This window comes from Hyla sarda, chromosome 1 (assembly GCF_029499605.1).
Source record: "Hyla sarda isolate aHylSar1 chromosome 1, aHylSar1.hap1, whole genome shotgun sequence".
NCBI lineage: Eukaryota > Metazoa > Chordata > Amphibia > Anura > Hylidae > Hyla > Hyla sarda.
This window is the reverse complement of record NC_079189.1, coordinates 226321843-226346464: the sequence shown is the minus strand read 5'-3', so window position 1 is coordinate 226346464 and position 24622 is coordinate 226321843. Positions and strand designations below refer to the sequence as shown.

General features: G+C 43.8%; 1 protein-coding gene across 1 annotated transcript; it reads right to left on the bottom strand.

The window, feature by feature from the left end:
- Positions 1-15304: 15304 nt before the first annotated feature.
- On the bottom strand, positions 15305-17305 carry LOC130356828 (uncharacterized). Its single transcript, XM_056558858.1, has 3 exons — positions 17198-17305; positions 16948-17080; positions 15305-15730 (listed from the first exon to the last, which is right to left on the bottom strand). Exons 1-3 carry the CDS (start codon positions 17242-17244, stop codon positions 15305-15307), a joined length of 606 nt encoding a protein of 201 aa, XP_056414833.1. The 5' UTR covers positions 17245-17305.
- Between the last annotated feature and the right edge of the window lie 7317 nt (positions 17306-24622).

Here is a 24622-nt window from a genome sequence, read left to right as displayed (position 1 = left end):
AAGACCGCATTTAACACCAGAGATGGACACTTTGAGTATCTGGTCATGCCCTTTGGCCTATGCAACGCCCCTGCCGTCTTCCAAGACTTTGTTAATGAAATTTTTCGTGATCTCCTATATTCCTGTGTTGTGGTTTATCTGGACGATATTCTGATTTTTTCTGCCAACTTAGAAGAACACCGCCAGCATGTCCACATGGTTCTTCAGAGACTTCGTGACAATCAACTTTATGCCAAAATGGAGAAATGTCTCTTTGAATGTCAATCTCTTCCTTTCCTAGGATACTTGGTCTCTGGCCAGGGACTACAAATGGACCCAGATAAACTCTCTGCCGTCTTAGATTGGCCACGCCCCTCCGGACTCCGTGCTATCCAACGTTTTTGGGGTTCGCCAATTATTACAGACAGTTTATTCCACACTTTTCCACTATTGTGGCTCCTATCGTGGCTTTAACCAAGAAAAATGCCAATCCCAAGTCCTGGTCTCCCCAAGCGGAAGACGCATTTAAACATCTCAAGTCTGCCTTTTCTTCCGCTCCCGTGCTCTCCAGACCTGACCCATCTAAACCCTTCCTATTGGAGGTAGATGCCTCCTCAGTGGGAGCTGGAGCTGTCCTTCTACAAAAAATTCTTCCGGGCATGCTGTGACTTGTGGTTTTTTTTCTAGGATCTTCTCCCCGGCGGAGAGAAACTATTCCATCGGGGATCGAGAACTACTGGCCATTAAATTGGCGCTTGAGGAATGGAGGCACCTGCTGGAGGGATCAAAATTTCCAGTTATCATATACACTGATCACAAGAATCTCTCCTACCTCCAGTCTGCCCAACGACTGAACCCTCGCCAGGCTAGGTGGTCGTTGTTCTTTGCCCGTTTTAACTTTGAAATCCATTTTCGCCCTGCTGACAAGAACATTAGGGCCGATGCCCTCTCTCGTTCTTCTGATGCCTCTGAAGTAGAGGTCTCTCCGCAACACATCATTCCTCCGGACTGTCTGATCTCCACTTCTCCAGCTTCCATCAGGCAAACTCCTCCAGGGAAGACCTTCATTTCTCCACGCCAGCGTCTCGGGATCCTCAAATGGGGACACTCCTCCCACCTCGCAGGCCATGTGGGCATCAAAAAATCCTTGCAACTCATCTCTCGATTTTATTGGTGGCCGACTCTGGAGACTGATGTTATTGATTTCGTGCGGGCCTGTACTGTCTGTGCCCGAGATAAGACTCCTCGCCAGAAGCCTGCTGGTCTCCTTCATCCTCTGCCTGTTCCTGAACAGCCTTGGTCACAGATTGGTATGGACTTTATTACGGACTTGCCCTCATCCCGTGGCAACACAGTTGTTTGGGTGGTCGTTGATCGATTTTCCAAGATGGCACATTTTATTCCTCTTCCTGGTCTTCCTTCAGCGCCTCAGTTGGCAAAGCAATTTTTTATACACATTTTTCGCCTTCACGGTTTGCCCACGCATATCGTCTCAGATAGAGGCGTCCAATTCGTGTCTAAATTCTGGAGGGCCCTCTGTAAACAGCTCAAGATCAAATGTAACTTCTCTTCTTCTTATCATCCCCAATCCAATGGGCAAGTAGAAAGAGTTAATCAGGTCCTGGGTGACTATTTACGGCATTTTGTTTCCTCCCGCCAGGATGACTGGGCAGATCTTCTACCATGGGCCGAATTCTCATACAACTTCAGAGTCTCCGAATCTTCTGCTAAATCCCCATTTTTCGTGGTGTACGGCCGTCACCCTCTTCCCCCCCTCCTTACCCCCTTGCCCTCTGGTTTGCCCGCTGTGGATGAAGTGACTCGTGATCTTTCCACCATATGGAAAGAGACCCAAAATTCTCTTTTACAGGCTTCATCCCGGATGAAAAGATTTGCTGATAAAAAAGAAGAACTCCCCCCATTTTTGCTCCCGGAGACAAGGTATGGCTCTCCGCTAAATATGTCCGCTTTCGTGTCCCCAGTTACAAACTGGGACCACGCTATCTTGGTCCTTTCAAAGTCATGTGCCAGATCAACCCTGTCTCTTACAAACTCCTTCTTCCTCCTTCTCTCCGTATTCCCAATGCCTTCCATGTCTCTCTCCTTAAACCACTCATCCTTAACCGCTTCTCTCCCAAAGTTGTTTCTCCCACTCCAGTTTCCGGATCTTCTGACGTCTTTTCTGTGAAGGAGATTCTAGCATCCAAAACGGTCAGAGGTAAAAGATTCTTCTTGGTCGACTGGAAGAATTGCGGCCCTGAGGAGAGATCCTGGGAACCTGAGGACAACATCCTGGACAAAAGTCTTATCCTAAGGTTCTCAGGCTCCAAAAAGAGGGGGAGACCCAAGGGGGGGGTACTGTTACGCCGAGCGCTCCGGGTCCCCGCTCCTCCCCGGAGCGCTCGCAGCGTTCTCTCATTCGCAGCGCCCCGGTCAGACCTGCTGACCGGGTGCGCTGCGATATTACTCCCAGCCGGGATGCGATTCGCGATGCGGGACGCGCCCGCTCGCGATGCGCATCTCGGCTCCCGTACCTGACCCATTCCCCGTCTGTGTTGTCCCGGCGCGCGCGGCCCCGCTCCTTAGGGCACGCGCGCGCCGGGTCTCTGCCATTTAAAGGGCTGCTGCGCCACTGATTGGCGCAGCAGGCCTAATCAGTATTCTCACCTGTGCACTCCCTACTTATACCTCACTTCCCCTGCACTCCCTCGCCGGATCTTGTTGCCATTGTGCCAGTGAAAGCGTTCCCTTGTGTGTTCCTAGCCTGTGTTCCAGACCTCCTGCCGTTGCCCCTGACTACGATCCTTGCTGCCTGCCCTGACCTTCTGCTACGTCCGACCTTGCTCTTGTCTACTCCCTTGTACCGCGCCTATCTTCAGCAGTCAGTGAGGTTGAGCCGTTGCTGGTGGATACGACCTGGTTGCTACCGCCGCTGCAAGACCATCCCGCTTTGCGGCGGGCTCTGGTGAATACCAGTAGCAACTTAGAACCGGTCCACCAGCACGGTCCACGCCAATCCCTCTCTGGCACAGAGGATCCACCTCCAGCCAGCCGAATCGTGACACAGCATCTACTCTGATCATAAGAATCTTTTATACCGTCAGTCTGCTCAGTGTTTGAACCCCCGACAGGCAAGATGGTCACTGTTCTTTTCTAGGTTGAACTTCTTCTTTCACTTCCATCCAGCAGACAAGAACATCAGGGCTGATGCTCTCTCCAGGTCCTCTGACGTCATTGGCTTGGACTCCATGCCTAGGCATATTATTCCTCATGATCGTTTGATTCCTGCCGCTTCTGCCGAGATCCAGCAAGTTCCTCCGTGAAAATCCTTTGTGCCCGCCAGATTGAGACGCAAGGTCCTGAAACGGGGTCATTCTTCCTTGACAGCAGGACATCCTAGAATATGCAGGACTCTACTTCTTACTTCCTGGCACTACTGGTGCCCCCATCTTGAACGTGATGTTTCTGATTTTGTTCGGTCCTGTGTAACATGTGCCTGTGACAAAACTTCTCAACAAAGACCTGCAGGACTCTTACAGCCTTTACCCATTCCAGAGACTCCCTGGTCCCATATCGCCATGGATTTCATCACCGATTTGCCACCTTCTCATAATAACACTGTCATCTGGGTCGTTGTAGATCGGTTTTCCAAGATGGCTCATTTCATTCCTCTACCAGGTCTTTCTTCTGCCCCGCAGCTGGCGAAGTACTTCTTGTTTTTCGTTTACATGGTCTTCCTCAGCATATCGTTTCGGAACAAGGTGTGCAGTTTGTCTCTTCTGGCGAGCCCTTTGTAACCGTCTGGACATCAATCTGAACTTCTCCTCGGCCTACCACCCTCAGTCTAACGGTCAGGTGGAGAGGGTTAATCAGATCCTTGAGACTTATCTTCGGCATTTTGTTTCAGCTCGCCAAGATGATTGGGTCAACCTTCTCCCCTGGGCTGAATTCTCATATAATCTTAAGGATTCCGAGTCCACGAGGTCGTCTCCCTTTTTTGTTGTCTACGGACTCCATCTCCGTTCTCCTCTTCCTCTCCAAGTCTCCTCAGATGTCCCTGCTGTTGATGAGCTGGTCTGTGATTTCTCCACCATCCGGCAACAGACCCGACAGTCGTTGTCCCAGGCTTCTTCATGCATGAAGGCGCAAGCGGATAAAGGTAGAAGACCTCTTCCGTCCTTCTCTCCTGGTGACATGGTGTGGCATTCATCCAAGTACATCCGCTTCAAGATCCCCTGTTACAAGCTCAGTCCCCGCTACCTTGGTCCCTTCCAGATTCTACAAAAGATCAATCCTGTCTCCTACAAACTCCGTCTACCTGCTACATTACGTATTCCCAATTCCTTCCACGTCTCTCTCCTCAAGCCTCTTGTCGTAAACCGATTCTCTCAGAAGAATCTTGTCCCCACACCTGTCTCCGGCTCATCTGACATCTACAAAGTTAAAAAGATTCTTGCGGCAAAAACTGTGAGAGGTAAAAAATGTTTTGGTCGACTTGGAGGGTTACGGTACTGAGAAGAGATATTTGGAGCCTGAGTAGAATATCCTGGCCCGTGACCTTCTCAGGAGTTTTCTCTCTCCTAAAAGGAGGGGGAAACCAAAGGTGGGTACTGTTACGTTATGCGCTCCAGCCACACACGCTGGGCGTGAGAGCATGGTCCCCTTACCTTCTGCTGCCAACAGGGCTGGGACTCGCATCGTGGAACGCGCCCGCATGCAAGCCCCAGTCCATCATTCTCTGGGTGTTTTTCCTTCCTCTACCTCTCTGCTCCGGCACGTGTGTCCACCTGTGGCTCATTTATAAATTCCTCCACCCTCCTCAGTTCTCTGCCAGATATTTTTTGCCTTGTGCCTTTGAGAAAGTGTTCCACTGTATTGCCTTGCCGTGTATCAGATCTCTTGCTCTTGTGACTTGACCTTGCTCCTCTGCCACCTGCCTATTGACCTCCTGCTACGTCCTGACTACGCTACTGTGCCGCCTGCCCTGACCTTCTGCTATCCAGACTACAAGTTGCCTTATACCTCCTGTGCCTTGCATCTCTTCAGCCGCCTGTGTGGTCGAGCCATGCCAGGGGTAGCGACCTGGTTGCCGCCTGCAGCAGCAAGTCCATCCCGCTTTGCAGACGGCTCTGGTGAAAACCAGTGGCACCTTAGACTCCACTCCCTGGTACGGTCAAAGTCATCTGCCACACATGTCCAGCGGATCCACATAGACCGGAGTTCCTGTCTTCAGAAACATGAGTGTTACAGTCTGTACTAGTGTTGCTCGGGAATATTTGCAATGCGAAATTTATTCGAGAATATCGCATATTCGCGAATTCGCGAATATTCGTGAATATAGCACTATATATTCGTAATTACGAATATTGTTTTTTTTTTTTTCACAGTACACATCACAGTGATCATCCCTCTCTGCTTCCAGCTTGTGTGGTCTAAAGAAGGCTCTAATACTACTGTGTGAGACTGGCGTACGAATTTTCGCATATGCGAATTTTGGCACAAGCGAATTTTAGTTTATGCTAATTTTTGCATATCTGAATTTTCTCTTATGCAAATTTTCGCATATGCTAATTTTCTCACATGCGAATTTTCGTTTATGCTAATTTTAGCATATGCGAAAATATAACGCAAATATTACAAATATGCAAATTTAGCGAATATATGACGAATATTTGTCCATATATTCGCAAAATATCTCACCTACAAAAAATGTTATTAGCTAAATTTTTGAGTTTAGCAGAGAATGACTGAGGGTTCAGGGGTTTCTTCATCAAATCAGGCTTTTCAATTATGTTTACTACAGCCAGGCTGGCATTGGGGGGAGGGCAACCTGGGGCCCCCATCCAAAAGGGGGCTCCTGAAAATCTTAAGGACAGACTACTGAATTTTGCTGCAATTTGCGCAAAATCGCTTAGTTTTGGGCTGCAATTTTGAGCAAGTCGCGGCAAAATACAGTAGTGTGATTATAGCCCTAAAGCTGTCCGGGCTGCAGAGAGCCAATAGACAGCATATCAGACTTACTATTGACCTTCTAGGATGTGCAACGACTCCTTTACACTAGGACTCCTGATGATGGAAGATCTATAGTAAGTCTGCTCTGTACAATGAATGAAGAAAAGAAAAGGTAATAGGGGAAAGTATGGAGAGGGGGGAGGGGATAAATATTTAATTACAGCAGTGCCTACCCAGTGTGGAACCACTAACAGATATTGTGGGGAGTAATTTAAGATTTTAACCACTTGAGGACTCAGCTAATTTAGATTTTTGCCATAACTCATATTTTTTCCATCCACAGACCCATATGGAGCATGTTTTTTTTGCACATCAATTGTAATTTGTAATGACACCTTTCATTCTACCATAAAATGTATGGCACAACCATTGAAAAGAAAGCTGCAATTTTGCAAATTTTGGAGGATTTTAAATTTCATGCTGTGCACTTTATGGTAAAACTGACAGGTTATCTTTATTCTGTGGGTCCATACAATTTAAATGATCCCCAAATTATATGTGTTTCTATTATTGTACTAGTTTAACCTCTTCAGGATGCATGGCGTATGGATACGCCCTGCATTCCGAGTCCTTAAGGATGCAGGGCGTATCCATACGCCCATGGGAATTTTGGTCCTCCACCGCTAGCCGGTTGGGGACCGGAGCCGGATGCCTGCTGAAATCGATCAGCAGGCATCGCGGCATATCGCCCAGGGGGGTCATTATGCCCCCCCATGTCGGCGATGGCCGCAGATCGCTGGACAATTCAGTCCAGCGATCTGCGGTGATTCCGGGTCAATTGGGTCTCCAGTGACCCGGTGACCCGGAACTACTGGCTGATCGGGGCCGTCTCTGACAGCCCCAAACAGCCATAGCCAGCAGGGGTGAGGTGGTGTGAGGTCGTTTTTTGCGCCCCCGTAGATCCATGCATCCGCTCCTCCCCCAGCTCTCCGAACATTTCCGAAGCTAGAGCAGGGGCAAGGGGAGGAAGGAGGTACACGCCCCCTCCCTGAGCTCGGCTGGACACAGATCTCCACGGCACGCCCCCTCCCTCATCTCCCCGAGCATAGGACGTAAATCTCCACGGGAGGTCCCTCCCTCATGTCCCCGAGCTGAGGACGTAGAGCAGTGCTCCCAATGAGCTCTATGTGTAAAGGGGGACATACTGTATGGGCCAAAGGGGGAAATACTGTACAGGCAGAAGGAGGACATACTGCATGGGCTAAAGAGCCCATGCAGTATGTCCCCCTTTACACATAGAGCTCATTGGGAGCACTGCTCTATGTCCTCAGCTCGGGGAGATGAGGGAGGGACCTGCCGTGGCGATCTATGTCCTCAGGGAGGGGGCGTGGCCGTAGAGATTTGCGTCCAGCCGAGCTCGGGGAGGGGAGATGAGGGAGGGGGCGTGAACCTTTTCTCTCCCCTTGCTCTGCCCTCCCCCAGTTCTAGCTTCGGAAATGTTCGGAGAGCTGGGGGAGGAGCGGACGCATGGATCTACGGGGACGCAAAAAACCACCTCACAGTGGCACTGGTGCCACCTCACGATCGCCTTGATTCGTCGGCCGGTTTACCGGCCGACCAATCAGGGCACCTGCTGCGGGTGTCACTCCAACAACCCGCTCCGCCCCTCTTCCGGAGGACGTGAGCGGGTGCGGGACGTGGACCCCGACAGCTGGGGACCCCGATCCCCGGCGTCCCTGTTGGGATCAGGGCCCCAGGAGCAACGGCGGCGAGGGACTTACCTGTGTCTCGGAGCAGCAGTAGTAGGTGAGTAGGTGAGCAACAGCTCCCAGCATGCAAAAAGGGCATGCTGGGAGCTGTAGTTATGCAACAGCAGGAGGCAGACCACCAATAACTCCCAGCATTCCCTTATGGGCATGGTGGGACTTATAGTTTTGCAACAGCTGGAGGCACATTTTTTCTATGGAAAAGTGTACCTTCAGCTGTTGTATAAATATTTAATTACAGCAGTGCCTACCCAGTGTGGAACCACTAACAGATATTGTGGGGAGTAATTTAAGATTTTCACCACTTGAGGACACAGCTAATTTCGATTTTTGCCATAACTCATATTTTTTCCATCCACAGACCCATATGGAGCATGTTTTTTTTTTGCACATCAATTGTAATTTGTAATGACACCTTTCATTCTACCATAAAATGTATGGCACAACCATTGAAAAGAAAGCTGCAATTTTGCAAATTTTGAAGGATTTTAAATTTCATGCTGTGCACTTTATGATAAAACTGACAGGTTCTCTTTATTCTGTGGGTCCATACAATTTAAATGATCCCCAAATTATATGTGTTTCTATTATTGTACTAGTTTAACCTCTTCAGGATGCATGGCGTATGGATACGCCCTGCATTCCGAGTCCTTAAGGATGCAGGGCGTATCCATACGCCCGTGGGAATTTTGGTCCCCCACCGCTAGCCGGTTGGGGACCGGAGCCGGATGCCTGCTGAAATCAATCAGCAGGCATCGCGGCATATCGCCCAGGAGGGTCATTATGCCCTCCCATGTCGGCGATGGCCGCAGATCGCTGGACAATTCAGTCCAGCGATCTGCGGTGATTCCGGGTCAATTGGGTCTCCAGTGACCCGGTGACACGGAATTACTGGCTGATCGGGGCCGTCTCTGACGGCCCCAAACAGCCATAGCCAGCAGGGGTGAGGTGGCACTGGTGCCACCTCACGATCGCCCTGATTCGTCGGCCGGTTTACCGGCCGACCAATCAGGTCACCTGCTGCGGGTGTCATTCCCACAACCCGCTCCGCCCCTCTTCCAGAGGACGTGAGCGGGTGCGGGACCTGGACCCCGGCAGCTGGGGACCCCGATTCCTGGCATCCCTGTTGGGATCGGGGCCCCAGGAGCGACGGCGGCGAGGGACTTACCTGTGTCCCGGAGCAGCAGTAGGAGGTGAGTGACAGCCTCCTGCTGTTGCTTAGCTCCCAGCATGCAAAAAGGCATGCTGGTAGCTGTAGTTATGCAACAGCAGGAGGCAGACCACCAAAAACTCCCAGCATTCCCTTATGGGCATGGTGGGACTTATAGTTTTGCAACAGCTGGAGGCACATTTTTTCTATGGAAAAGTGTACCTTCAGCTGTTGTATAACTACAGCTCCCCCCCCCCCCCCCCCAATGTGAATGTACAGGGTACACTCACATGGGCGGAGGTTTACAGTAAGTTTCCGGCTGCAAGTTTGAGCTGCGGCAAATTTTCTGCCGCAGCTCAAACTGCCCGCGAGAAACTACTGTGAACCCCCGCCTGTGTGACTGTACCCTAAAAACACTACACTACACTAACACAAAATAAAGTAAAAAGTAAAAAACACTACATATACACATACCCCTACACAGCCCCCCTCCCCTCCTCAATAAAAATTAAAAACGTCTGGTACGCCACTGTTTCCAAAACGGAGCCTCCAGCTGTTGCTAAGAAACTACTCCCAGTATTGCCAGATAGCCCCTGACTATCCAGGCATGCTGGGAGTTTTACAACAGCTGGAGACACCCTGTTTGGGAATCACTGGCGTAGAATACCCCTATGTCCACCCCTATGCAAGTCCCTAATTTAGGCCTCAAATGCGCATGGCGCTCTCACTTTGGAGCCCTGTCGTATTTCAAGGCAACAGTTTAGGGCCACATATGGGGTATTGCCGTACTCAGGAGAAATTGTGTTACAAATTTTGGGGGGTATTTTCTGCTATTACCCTTTTTAAAAATGTAAAAGTTTTGGGAAAACAAGCATTTTAGGTTAAAAAAAAAAAATTTCACATATGCAAAAGTCGTGAAACACCTGTAGGGTATTAAGGTTCACATTACCCCTTGTTACGTTCCGCGAGGGGTCTAGTTTCCAAAATGGTATGCCATGTGTTTTTTTTTTGCTGTTCTGGCACCATAGGGGCTTCCTAAATGCGGCATGCCCCCAGAGCAAAATTTGCTTTCAAAAAGCCAAACGTGACTCCTTCTCTTCTGAGACCTGTAGTGCGCCAGCAGAGCACTTTTCACCTCATATGGGGTGTTTTCTGAATCGGGAGAAATTGGGCTTCAAATTTTGGGGGGTATTTTCTGCTATTACCCTTTTTAAAAATGTAAAAATTTGGGGAAACCAAGCATTTTAGGTAAAAAAAACTTTTTTTTTTTACATATGCAAAAGTCGTGAAACACCTGTAGGGTATTAAGGTTCACATTACCCCTTGTTACGTTTCCTGAGGGGTCTAGTTTCCAAAATGGTATGCCATGTGTTTTTGTTTTTTTTGCTGACCTGGCACCATAGGGGCCTTCCTAAGGGTGACATGCCCCCCAAAAACCATTTGTCGCTCCTTCCCTTCTGAGCCCTCTACTGCGCCCGCTGAACAATTAACATAGACATATGAGGTATGTCCTTACTTGAGAGAAATTGGGTTTCAAATACAAGGAAAAATTTTCTCCTTTTTACCCCTTGCAAAAATTCAAAAATTGGGTCTACAAGAACATGCGAGTGTAAAAAATTTAGATTTTGAATTTTCTTCTTCACTTTGCTGCTATTCCTGTGAAACACCTAAAGGGTTAATACACTTACTGAATGTCATTTTGAATACTTTGGGGGTGTAGTTTTTATAATGAGGTCTTTTATGGGGTATTTCTAATATGAAGACCCTTCAAATCCACTTCAAAACTGAACTGGTCCCTGAAAAATAGTGAGTTTGAAAATTTTGTGAAAAATTTCAAAATTGCTGCTGAACTTTGAAGCCCTCTGGTGTCTTCCAAAAGTAAAAACCCATAAATTTTATGATTCAAACTTAAAGTAGACATAGTGTATATGTGAACCCAAAAAAAAGTTATTTTGAATATCCATTTTCCTTACAAGCAGAGAGCTTCAAAGTTAGAAAAATGCAACATTTTCATTTTTTTCATCAAATTTGGGGATTTTTCACCAAGAAAGGATGCAAGTTACCATAAAATTTTACCACTAAGTTAAAGTAGAATATGTCACAAAAAACAATCTCAGAATCAGAATGATAACTAAAAGTATTCCAGAGTTATTAATGTTTAAAGTGACAGTGGTCAGATTTGCAAAAAACGCTCTGGTCCTTAAGGTGTAAAATGGCCTGGTCCTTAAGAGGTTAAAAGCTGACCCCTTCTCATTTTTCCGTACACAGGGCTGCATGAGGGCTTATTTTTTGCGCCATGATCTGTAGTACAATAAGGAGCATAAAGGTGGGCATTATTACACAGTAAGGGGCACAGAAGGGGCATTATTACATTGCGGGGCATTAAGAGGAAAACTATTACTGTATAAAGAATAATATGAGCACTTTTACTAACAGGCAGCACTAACATCACTGTTATAGTATATGCGGGCGCTATTACTGAAAGGCAGCAAAAAAAATCATGGAGATTTATCAACACCTATCCAGAGGAAAAGTGTCTGAGTTGCCCATAGCAACCAGATATTTTTTATTTTATTTTTCAGAGGCCTATTGAAAAATCAAAGACGCAATCTGTTTGCTAGGGGCAAGTCAGCAACTTTTCCTTTGGATAGGTTTTGATTAATCTCCCCCCATGAGTATAAGCTCTTTTTCATGGCCTTGTTGAAGATCGGATTGAATTACAGTCAGATGCAGTGGGGTTCCAGTGATAACGTTTTTTCTTGAAAGGTAATCTAGCATCAGGTTTTACCATATACCAATCTTTTCAAAGCATTATTTAGGGTAACATCTTCATCTGCACTATGCCTCAGGGACATTTCTTCTCCCAGTGATGGTAAAGATAAATTTAGAATCTTCTCCACGCTGAGCCAGTAACTTGTGCCCTGTGCTGGTAGCCCCATTCACATAGTTCCGGCATGTCCGTCAGCGACAACCCCTTGGCCTTATTGACTGGCTGCGTCATCGAGAACATATGGAGCAGAGCAATGACCCGGACCGTCATTCAGGCCGACGTTTAGTTGTTGACAGACATGACAATTCTAACGCACCACATTTACTTCCTTATTAATCCCTTTCAGGTTTTTCAATCACTTGACTGTTCAATAAATGATATTGCTGGCAAAACAGCCAATTAGATTTTAACATAAGTTGTTATTGTTAAACATCAAGTTAAGTGATGACACAGTGTGGTAGATTAATTGAAACCTGGACAGAGGCAAAATGGACATAACACACAATCACATTGGGGGAGATTTATCTAAACCAGTCCAGAGTTAAAATTGCTGAGTTGGCCATAGCAACCAGATAGCTTACATTTTTTTACAAGGCCTATAAAAAAATATGTGATCTGATTGGTTGCTGTGGGCAAATCATCAAGTATTCTTGGGGACAGGTTTATGTCCAACAATGTGTCCCTACTTTATTCAATAAATATTCTTTGTAGATGTGTAGATACATACACACCCAGTTTTGTAACAGATGTGTAGGTCGGTTAGTGTTTTCCTATACTTAATGCTGAACTGTTTGATTTCCAGAAGTTACATATTTTTTAGTTTTTAAACACTAAGGGTACGTTCACACGTGCGGATTTACAGCGTATTTTACGCTGCAGATCCGCCACTGAAGGACCTTTGTATGGTGCCCTTAAATGTGCCTTCTTGGAGCGGCAATACGCCGCTCCCAGCAGACACACTGCGATGTGCGAGTCGCCACGCATGCACGGTCTACTCACACACATCGCGGCCGCTTCCCCTGCTCAATGAGCTAGGCCGAGAGCTGCCGCGATGTGCGAGTATACTGCGCATGCACGCAGCGACTCACATATTGCAGTGTGTCTGATTGTAGCAGCATTTATCAATACAGCATTTACAGCTGTCAAATGGATTATTGATAAATGCTGTAAAATAATACATGTATAAAAATGCAGACATAACATGTAAAAGGAACAGTATTTACATTTTAAGACAATGTCAGGAACAAGCCATAAAACACTATAAATATTATAAATATCTTTCTCATGTACGTAAAGGGGTACTCCACTGCTCAGCATTTGAAACAAACTGTTCTGAATGCTGGAGCCGATGCCGGGAGCTTGTGATGTCATAGCCCCGCCCCCTCATGATGTCCCCTCAATGCATGTCTATGGGCGGTGGCATGATGTCTGCCACTCCCCCTCCCATAGACTTGCATTGAGGGGGTGGGATGTGACATCACAAGGGGGTGGGGCTATGACATCACGAGCTCCCCAGTGCCAGCTCCAGCGTCCGAAACAGTTTGTTCCAAATGCTGAGCAGCAGAGTACCCCTTTAAGTCTACTTTTCACTTGTCTACTTATTTATGGTGAATAAAGTCAAACTGGTTCAATAGAATGTGTCTCCTTCAGTGCAACATATAACCTATTTGTGAAGGCTTGTACTGTGTGGGATAATAGTCAAACATAACCAAGATCTTTGCCTTTTCTGGCAAACAATCATTTTTTGTGGACCAGCCAGACCTGTTATGCACCATAGTCGTGAAGACAATAAAGCTGTAGACTGTAGTATGCAAGATGTTATAAAATTAACACGAAAGCACTACTATATATTACATATTATTAGACTATTTAGATGTTACAACGTAGTCTAACCTTTCCAAAAACATACACCTGATGACCAAGTATTTAAAGGGGTACTCCGCCCCTAGACATCTTATCCCCTATCCAAAGGATAGGGGAGAAGATGTCAGATCGCCGGGGTCCCGCTGCTGGGGACCCCGGGGATCGCTGCTGAAGCACCCCGCTATCATTTCTGCGCAGAGCGAGATCGCTCTGCACGTAATGACGGGCAATAGAGGGGCCGGAGCATCGTTACGTCAATACAAGTCTATGGGAGGGGGTGTGGCGGTCGTCAAGCCCCCTGCCATAGACTTGCATTAAGGGGACAGGCCGTGATGTCATGAGGGGCGGAGCCGTGACGTCACGCTGCTCCGGCCCCTGTATCGCCCGTCATTACGCACAGAGCGAACTCGCTCTGTGCTGTAATGATGGCGGGGTGCCGCAGCGGCGATCCCCGGGGTCCCCAGCAGCGGGACTGCGGCGATCTAACATCTTATCCCCTATCCTTTGGATAGGGGATAAGATGCCAGGGGCGGAGTACACCTTTAACTGTGTTGGGGTATTGCTCTAGAATCTTTATAGTTCTATCTCTGAGAATAAACAGTGGTGCAAAGCTTTGACAAAGTTATGATTCTTCTAGTTTTGAAAAATGCTAAAGTCAAAGTGGGGAATTTTTGGAAAACCCTGATTTTCAAAACAAAGTAGCTGCTTGCTAAATAGCTGACCTAACTGTGACTTAAAGGGGTACTCCGGTGGAAAACTTTTTTTTTTTTTTTTTAAATGAACTGGTGCCAGAAAGTTAAACAGATTTGTAAATTACTTCTATTTAAAAAAAATTCAATCCTTTCAGTACATATTAGCAGCTGTATTCTACAGAGGAAATTCTATTCATTTTGAATTTAATTTTTGTCTTGTCCACAGTGCTCTCTGCTGAAACCTCTGTCCGTGTCAGGAACTGTCCAGAGCAGCATAGGTTTGCTATGGGGATTTTCTCCTGCTCTGGACAGTTCTTGAAACGGGCATCAGGTGTCAGCAGAGAGCACTGTGGACAAGACGAAAAAGAAATGAAAAAAAAGGCAATTTTCTGTGTAGCATACAGCTGCCAATAAGTACTGGAAGGGTAAAGATTTTTTAATAGAAGTAATTTACAAATCTGTTTAACTGTCTGGCACCAGTTGATTAAAAAATTGCATTAATGGCATATCAACCTCATTTATTTATCCCAACAGGGAAGCTTTACAGAAGGCTAAATCTAGCAGAAATTAGAATTTTTTAAACTTTTCACTTACATTGAACCAATCAATAGTTATCAGCCATCCTATTTCATGGAAAAGCGTTATGCTGTATGTCCCAGGGTGATGTTCCTGCTTATGTGGATTTTGAGGCTTTATAGATGGACCCTACAATTGTTTGAGGGATAGCGTTCCTAAAGCAAAGATAAAAGAAGATGAATGCACGCCGTTTTCCAAGTGTAGGGTCCGTGACTACAGTATTACCTGCTAAGTATAGTTCCTTTGACACGGGACCAATTAAGACCAGGTTAAAAAGAAATTAATAAATTCATAGCCTCAACAGCCACACAAGCAGGAACATCTCCCTGGAATATACAGCATAACGCATTAGCCTGAAATAGGATGGCTAATAACAATTGTCAGGATCAATATAATAGACTAAAAAGTGGTAAAACTTATTAGGCAATTTAGCCGTCTGTAAAGCCAGCAATGGTGGGATAAACAAATGAGGTTGAAATGTCATTAATGCTGGCTGCCATCTTTCATGTTTGTACATTTTTGTATTGAACTAACTTCACCACAAGAATCCATAGTGTTATTTCAAATCTATGAAATTTGCAGTCTTTAAAAAAGTAACAAGCTTTCCTGCTGTAAGCCTAGAACTAGTTGAGTACGTAAAGCAGCTACCAATTATGTCCATATATTTAGACTCTAAATGTTCCATGGCATGAGGAAAACATTCCTCGTACATCAGACTATGTAACTCTTGACAATGTTTCACTTGCCATGGGATTTTATTAGTAAACAATTCAAGTAATGTAATTCCAAGGGACCACATGTCTGACTTTAATGTACAATTTCCATATTTTATCAAACATTCAGGAGCCATATAAATAGTAGTTCCTCCTAGAGGTCCACTGAACACTTCGGATATTCTACTTCCTCTGTTCAGGAGCACAGAATCCCAAATGTTTGCCAGACCCCAGTCAGTCAGATAAGCTTTCTTACTTGTTTCTTCAATCTGTCAAAGGAGAAAAATAAATGAGTTATTACGTTTGCTAAAGATCCTTAAATTACAATATTTCAGTTATTTAAGATGTAGACCCAAACTCTTCATGATTGTATCCTAAAATCACACAATGTTAACTCACAATAACAATAGCTAGAGGTATATTGTTGGAAAAAAAAAATGGGAATTACTGATGATAAATTAATAGGTCAGTTACGTAAAATATTATGGCTCATCCTTACAAATGACGAGCATTTCTTTGCTTATGCAGAGTAGAGGCTGTTAACACAGAGTTCCGAAGATTCAGTAATTAAGTAAACACATTTCCATGTCAAGAAATGTTCTGCCTTTTCAATATTGTCATTATGTAAATCAGAGACTTTGAGTACATATTTTAGAAAGGTTGAACAGAGTTTATGTTAAACAGTAGCCCACAGAAACAAGATTTGTTATGTACTTTTTAAAATGGTGTAAGAAAATTAAACAAGGTAGGTTGCTATGATCAACTTTTACTCTACCCTGTTTTTCATTAAAGGAAACCTGTCCTCAGTATCACCTGCACTAGCCTTTCAGTACTGACAGGTAGTGCAGGTGACACTGATGACAACGGTACTCCCCTTGTACCGGTCCGTGGTGTGGCTCTCCTGTAATCTTCTCCGGTATCTTCGCTCTGGGCACCAGCTTGGGGCATGGGCGGAGCTTAGTGACCTCACCGCTGCTGCTCTCTGTTGGAACAGCAGCGGTTACGTCAGTAAGCTCCGCCCATTCCCCAAGCCGGTGCACAGAGCAAGACACCGTTGTCATCAGTGTCACCTGCACTACCTGTCGGTTAGTGCTGGTGACACTAGTGACAGGTTTCCTTTAATGTCTCCATAATTTTTTTTCATCTTACTAAAAATTATTAACCCCACAATTAAAAATTGAAAATATTATTAAAACAACTAGACTCAAAACCCTGGAAAAGCATGATAAAAATAAATAAATATACCCAAAAAATGTTTTTAAACTCACAAGAATGTTGGAGGTGTTCTTAGAGTAAATGTATTCCACGGCCAAGGACATTTCAAAAGCCACATATATTTTACTTCAGGGTCAAGCTACACAAAATTTTTTATAATGACTTACTATTCGAAAACAAAAAAATGGTAAGTTACCCATAAATGTAATTAAATTGGATAAGTAAACAGTAGGTAAATTATTAATATGAAAAAAGAAAGAAAAAAAAATACCTTCAGGGTGGTTTCAGAAGAATGCAGAACTTTGTCAAGACTTGCCCCATGTATATATTCTTTGGCAATTAGTAGAAAAGATTCACTTTTATCAGCTGCCATAAAACGAATTATGTTTGGATGAGATAGTCTTCTGGAAATACATGGAATGTTAAAGCGTGTTAACTGTGGCCCTTTTTAAAAAGTAGCATGCAACTACAGTGTTTCTAAATTTAAAAAAAAAAGCAATTAAAAATGAACATATACTTACAAACAAACCAGGATTTCGTGCATGATATCACAATTGTGTTCAGTCATCTAAATTCTTTTTATAGGAGCAGGTGTTCCTTGATAGGATCCAATGGATACGGAACCAAATGAACCACTGCCAATCACCTTATTAGGGTGGTATTTAATTTGATCTGCATCCACATAGGGCACACAAGGCATATATTCTGCAATTTAAATTTTTTTCATAAATTCATTAAAACTTTAGAAAAAAATTAAGAAATAAAGAAATTTAAATAAATACTTACCAGGGGGGATCAAAGTTGCAGGTGGAGTAGCAGCACAAGCCTCATTCACAGACTTTTTTTGTACTCCTGGAGTTTCTTGACTACTTAAATCAATATTCTGAAATGGATATAATGAATTATATATTTAATTAAAATTGGCATTTACACAATGAATACATACAGTAAATAATACACAATTCATGAAATACATCATATAAAACATTAGGGCAATCATGATTTTAGCTTTTATTCCACAGTAAAACCAACGATAAATTGATGCTTTACAATTGTACTACTAGCCCTGCATGGAAGCAGGAAAAAACACGAATATTTATTAGCATTTTTATAGATTTATTTAAATCTCTATCTATGTGTATAGTACGTTGTGGATTTCATAACATATACAGTCATGTGCCACTACTATGTCCCGTCAATCAAACCTAAGTCACAACTCACTCGTCACTCACAACCATCTACATATTGGTTGAGCCTAAACTCCTTACTCTCTCCACCTTCCGGAAAAAAAGGCTCGCTCACACCTCAGATTATTCAGCGCCGGACCTCTGGATAATCTACCTGTTGTATAGCAGAGCCAACACAGCACAGCTTGTATAACCTAACCGGTATGGATGTTTATTACGATCGTGAAGAAAGGTATTTTTAAAAACAAAATATATGGGATGATACACACTGATGACAGTGAAACATTGAATTGAAAACCCCTGTATAGTGTCGGCTATGCTATACAGGCTCAGCTAGACATGCTGTTCAATATTGGCTATGCTATATAGGCTCTGTAACACATGTTGTTCACTTTCTATTTCGCATATGCAGGCTGAGAGTCAGTTTGGTATGAGGAAGAATTGTCTGAGGGAGTTTAGGATTAGGTAGGAGAGAGGAAGGTTTTTAGGCTGAATGAGTGTAGAGATTGCTGAGAGGGATGAGTGAATTGCAAATTTGTTTTCAGTAACGGGTACAGAGTCGTGGCTGATAACTGAGGCAAAATGGTACCCAAACAGACGAGTCTTCATGACTATCTTGTTATTTTCAAGAAATTTGACAAGCTTAATTCTGTACCACAAACATAAAACAAGTAATCAACAACATATTATCTATTAATGTTAAAATATCAACTTATCTTAAGTAAACTTTCTGTTTGAAAAAAAAAATGTTAAACCAACATTATTAGAAATACAAATTTAATTTTTGATAATTGTAAGGTGGGTTCACAGTACATTTACAACATACAGTAAATAAATTCAGCTGTGAGGAGGGATGACCGAGCCCTCCCGTATCCCCTCAAGACCCGGGGCATATCTCATTGATTTCAATTAGTCAAGTGAGATAGTTGCCTTTTGTGTATCCCCACTCACTGAGGAAATGACTATTCATAAGTGTGTCAGTGCCAACGTGAAATGATAGATGGTGTGACAGTTGGATATACAGGGTGGGCCATTTATATGGATACACCTTAATAAAATGGGAATGGTTGGGGATATTAACTTCCTGTTTGTGGCACATTAGTATATGTGAGGGGGGAAACTTTTCAGGATGTGTGGTGACCATGACTACCATTTTGAAGTCGGCCATTTTGAATCTAACTTTTGTTTTTTCAATAGGAAGAGGGTCACGTGACACATCAAATTTATTGGGAATTTCACAAGAAAAACATTGATGTGCTTGGTTTTAATGTAACTTTATTCTTTCATGAGTTATTTACAAGTTTCTGACCACTTATAAAATGTGTTCAATGTGCTGCCCATTGTGTTGGATTGTCAATGCAACCCTCTTCTCCCACTCTTCACAAACTGATAGCAACACCGCAGGAGAAATGCTAGCACAGGCTTCCAGTATCCGTAGTTTCAGGTGCTGCAGAATGGGCAAAACAAAAATTGGAACAGGACCCTCAGTTTACGCTGAAGATTTTGTTCAGTGATGAGGGAAACTTTTATGTGAATGGTGAAGTTAACAAACAAAACCACCGCTATTCGTCTGACACTAACTCCCATTGGATAGATCCCTCCAAGACTGTTGGAACACAAAAATTGATGGTATGGTGTGGTATATGGGGTACAAAGATAGTGGGACCATTCTTTATCAATGGAAACCTCAAGTCCACTGGATAGGTGAAATTGCTACATGATTATGTGTTTCCCTCCTTATGCACTGAAGCTGGCACGTTCCCTGAGTTTTTCCAGCAAGATGGTGCACCACCACATTATGGGTGTCAGGTCCGAGCATTCCTAGATGAACAGTTTCCTGGAAAGTGGATTGGTCGTCGTGGGCCAGTTGAATGGCTCCCAAGGTCTCCCGATCTGACCCCCTTAGACTTTTATCTTTGGGGTCATATGAAGGCAATTGTCTATGCTGTGAAGATACGAGATGTGCAGCACCTGAAACTACAGATACTGGAAGCCTGTGCTAGCATTTCTCCTGCGGTGTTGCTATCAGTGTGTGAAGAGTGGGAGAAGAGGGTTGCATTGACAATCCAACACAATGGGCAGCACATTGAACACATTTTATAAGTGAAAAGATAATAATGTGTAGCTCACTTATGATATAGAGAGAGTATAGTGCTTGAGGTTAAAGGTGGTACCCCCACCCAAGGGGCCTAATCTAATATAGGAAAAAAAATATATATATAAAATATATAAAAACCAGTCCTCTAAAGCACTAGGGGTATGAAAAAAGAAAGAAAGAAAATGAGTGAATAGGGGTATTCACTCATTTTCTTTTTTCATACCCCTAGTGCTTTAGAGGACTGGTTTTTATATATTTTATATATATTTTTTTTTCCCACATTTTATAAGTGGTCAGAAACTTGTAAATAACTCATGAAAGGAAAAAGTTACGTTAAAACCAAGCACATCATTGTTTTTCTTGTGAAATTCCCAATAAGTTTGATGTGTCACATGACCCTCTTCTTATTGAAAAAACTAAAGTTGGATTCAAAATGGCTGACTTCAAAATGACCACCATGGTCACCACCCATCTGGAAAAGTTTCCCCCCCCCCTCACATATACCAATGTGCCACAAACAGGAAGTTAATATCATCAACCATTCCCATTTTATTAAGGTGTATCCATACATGTAGTATTCAGAGATAAAACAAGCACAGTTAAATGTACATTGCAATAATCTAGGTTTGCGGTACGTTTCTTCAACATCTACACGGATCTGGGTAATCAATTTATAGGTAGACTGGAAAACACTATCACACTATTTTACCCTATTTTTTGACAAGAGGTTATTCTTTGTAATTTGGATAGTATACATACTAGTCGACTGTAAGCCTTTTTCTCTGTAAAAATGTAATTTGTATATACATGTGTTTATATGGGAACATTGGAACATAAGCATCTTCTATTTCAACATTCTCTAACATTTTTATCTTTATTTAAAAAAAATCAGATAAAATGGATAATCGAAAAAATAAATTAATTAAAAATAAAGAAAATGTATAAAGATTAATTACCTTTGAGGTACGTGACATAAAACCCAACATGGAACCATAAAGGGGTATTCCAAGATTAATTTTTATTTCACAATTGTAAAGGGTTTCACTCTGGGTTCGTCCTTTGCCGTAGCCAAAGGACACGTTTTTCCACAATAAACCGGCAAACAGCAAGTCCTTTCTGCAATTCTGGCTCCTCACCAGGTTTATTAAACGGGGTGCAGGATAAATAAAATAAACAAAACATAAAAATAACTCCTAGGCCGCCTAGCCACTCACTACACATGTAGCATGCCCTGACTAATAACTGATGGGCTTTTCCCTGTCAGTTTAAACACAATAAGTCCTGCAGCCTTATAAGACACAGTTCACATTTGAACATAAAGTCCCATTCGTACAGCCACCTGCTATATGTTACAGGAGCCGCGTCTCTCACTCCGGGAGTCCACGCTTGTGTCCTCAGCAGCCCTTGCTGTGCCCGCCTGGCACTGGACACTGTGTCTCCCCCCTCTAACAGCCACTTCTGTCTAGGGGAGAGCCCAGATTATTCTGTTTCTCTTGCTTTTAAGGACCCTTCCCCTTTCTGCTGCCTCATTGATTAGTCCACAGGTGGAGATTTCTGCAGGATCAGTGTGGGAAATGCACCCTTTCCTTGCCACACTGTCACATATCCCCCCCCCCCTCCCCCCTCTGCTCAGACCACCGGGGATGAGCACTTGTCTTCAAAAGACAGTGCACACACGGCCATGCATCTGTCCTTCTCTTTGGTCGAGTTAGCTGAAGTTGGTCCACTTTCTTCAACCTTTTGAGGTGGAAGTCCAGTAGAATGGTTGCTTTAGTAACACTGTCCTTTGTGCCCAGGAATACAAAGGGGACCATTCCCTCGTCTTGGGAGCTCTTCTTATTACTCTCAACTCTCACTCTAACAACCGCTGACTGGTCGACAATCTTCTGAATGTGCCTTCCTTTCTTCCCAATGACTTTTCCCACCAAGTTTCGGGGAACCCACATTACCACCTCCGCCAACTCCAGGTAACTTCTTGCCTTCTTCACAGCATTTTGGTTCTCACCATACACATGACACGTACATGTATCTTTATCAAGAATAACAGCAGTCACCCCAGGGATTCTCCTTGCTTGTTGTATATTTGTGCCACGAGTGCCGATTACTGAGCGCATCAAGTCTTTTCGTACATCAAACTGCACATGGAATCTAGACACTGACAGACATAAGCTTTCCAGATTCTTTCTGGCTTCTTTGATTCTCGATATCACAGACAATTTTGTACGAAGATTTTGGAAATGGATGTTACCCAACATGTTCACCCTCTTAATGGTAACTTCATTGTCAGACAAGATGACCAGCTGAGCATTCTCTGAGTCATAAGACACCGAAAAGGCTTCCACTGCCTTTGAAAAGTCTTTATGAGCCGATTCCTTTACGCACATCTGCTGTAAGTCTTTAGGAACTTTCAGCTTCACTTTATAGAAACTGTTCTTCACAACTGGTGTCCCAAAGGCTTCCTTGGAGCCTCCTACCTTCTTCATGTTGCTCAAGGCAACGCCCTGGACACTGGCTGCAAACAAGGTAGTCCTTTCAGGCCTCTGCCTTCTCTCACCAAAGGCTGGACTGTAGTGTGAGCTTTGCTGGCCCCGACCATCCAAGTCTGTACCGCCTTTATTTTTCTGATCACAGACTCTGCATCCAGACTCCGGAGCTTCTTGTGAGACTTGCTTCAGCTGCTTTGTTTCTTGAGCCCTTCGCTCAGACTCTGACACTTTTTGAGGAGGCATTTCCATCTCCAGCAGCTTCTTCTGCAGACTCTCGGTTTTCATTCTGAGTTCTTCATACAACTGAGCAATTTGCGCTTCAAGTCTCCCAACGGCAAGTTTCTCTTTGTGCAGTTCTGCTGCAGCCTGGTCACTGCCTTCTTTTAGGACCTTCATGTCCCCTTCCAGCTTTAAGTTTTTCTGCTGCTCACTCTTGAGTTTAGAGGAGTTCATCTTCTCTCTTTCTAGCAATTCTGTCAAGTTATTGACAGTATCTTCCAGGGACAGCAGTTGTTGTCTCATCTGCTCATTGTCTTTACTCAGTAGCTCCATCTCGGACACTTTCTGTTCATAGACTTTTAGCTGAGCCTCTTGTTTGGAGATCTGCCTTCCCAGCAAATCCAAGGTAGCTGCATGAGACTTAATGTGCATTTCGTTCTGCGCCTCCCGGCTCTGCACCTTATGAGCCATTACCACTAGGACTGTTTTCCAGCAATGTGTCCAGCAACCAATCATCAGATTATTCCCTACATAATGATTCAAAAAGCATTATAAAGGGTCGAATTTTGGGGGGACATTTATCAATGTTGTTGTAAGGTAGTTGATATATTTTACTCCTGTTTGATTGGTGTATTGTTTGCACAGTTTCCAATAATTTACAAAAAAGTGGAAAGGACTGGATAAATTATGGGCACTTCTAGAAAACAGTGAGCAACATAGTTTGTTTTAATTTTTGTGCTCTAGCATCTGACACTTTAGTACCTGTCCTACTAAGTGGTCTAGGTGTGCATCAAAAAGTAGACATGTGCAATTCGGTTCGGCACGAATGTCTAATTGACCGAATTTTACCGTTTTCGGGCATTTGGACCGATCCGAATGCACGAAAACATATTTAGAACATTCCCGAATAGCCACGATAATACGAATAGTAAAATAATGAATGCATTCGTTATCTGTAAACGAACGTACAGAATTAATTCTAATAACAAAAAAATAATAAAAAAGATACAGTAGTGATGGAAAAAATTGTATCTAAGGAAATGTTTCTTTTTTATTATGAAATGTTTATAAATTTTTAAACAGGGATCAATTTATGTGAGCGGGTAAAGCACTAAAAATGTAGCCGACAATAATAAAAATGTAGTATGTACGTGTTTTTCACTTTTTCTTTACATTTTTTAGGTAGTATAACTACTCCCAGCATTGAACACACTGTCCCATGATGGAAGTAGTAGTTACCTGTACTAATTGACAGATCGCCGGGGTCCCTTGCGATCCTCTTGTATAATGTATAGATGCAGCGGCAGCTCTTCTATGGTCCCCTGCACTCACGTATATATACACATATTCATATTTCCCGCAGAGCTGTGATTGGCCAGATGGTTCCAGCCAATCACAGCTCTCTGTGAGAAATAGGAATATGTGTATACATATGGCCATGCAGGGGACCATAGGAGAGCGGCCGCCGCATCCATACATTATACAAGAGCATCGCAGCGGGCGTCATGAGTGATACCCGCAGTGATCTTTCCTTTACTACAAGTACTACTACTCCCAACATGGAGTACACTCTGCTCCATGCTGGGAGCTGTAGTACCTGCATTAATAGACAGATCGCAGCGGGTGTCAGAAGTTACACTCGCTATATGTCTATTAATGCAGGTACTACAGCTCCGAAAAATCCGAAAATATTGCCGAACCGAAAAAATGAAACGAAGCGAAACGAAAAATTTTCTAGGGCACAAGTCTATCAAAAAGTAGGCTTTGAGCAAAATAAAGAACAGTTCTAAATTTATATTGCGCAATTCATACATCAAAACAGCAAAGAATTTAGTACAGTACACCAAACAGTAGACAACTTTGACAAGCTTTTTTTCTTTAAAGCAACTAACTACTACTATATTCAAAGGGCTGAAATATATCAGTCCGTGTGTTTTGCCACAGCTGGAGGCACCC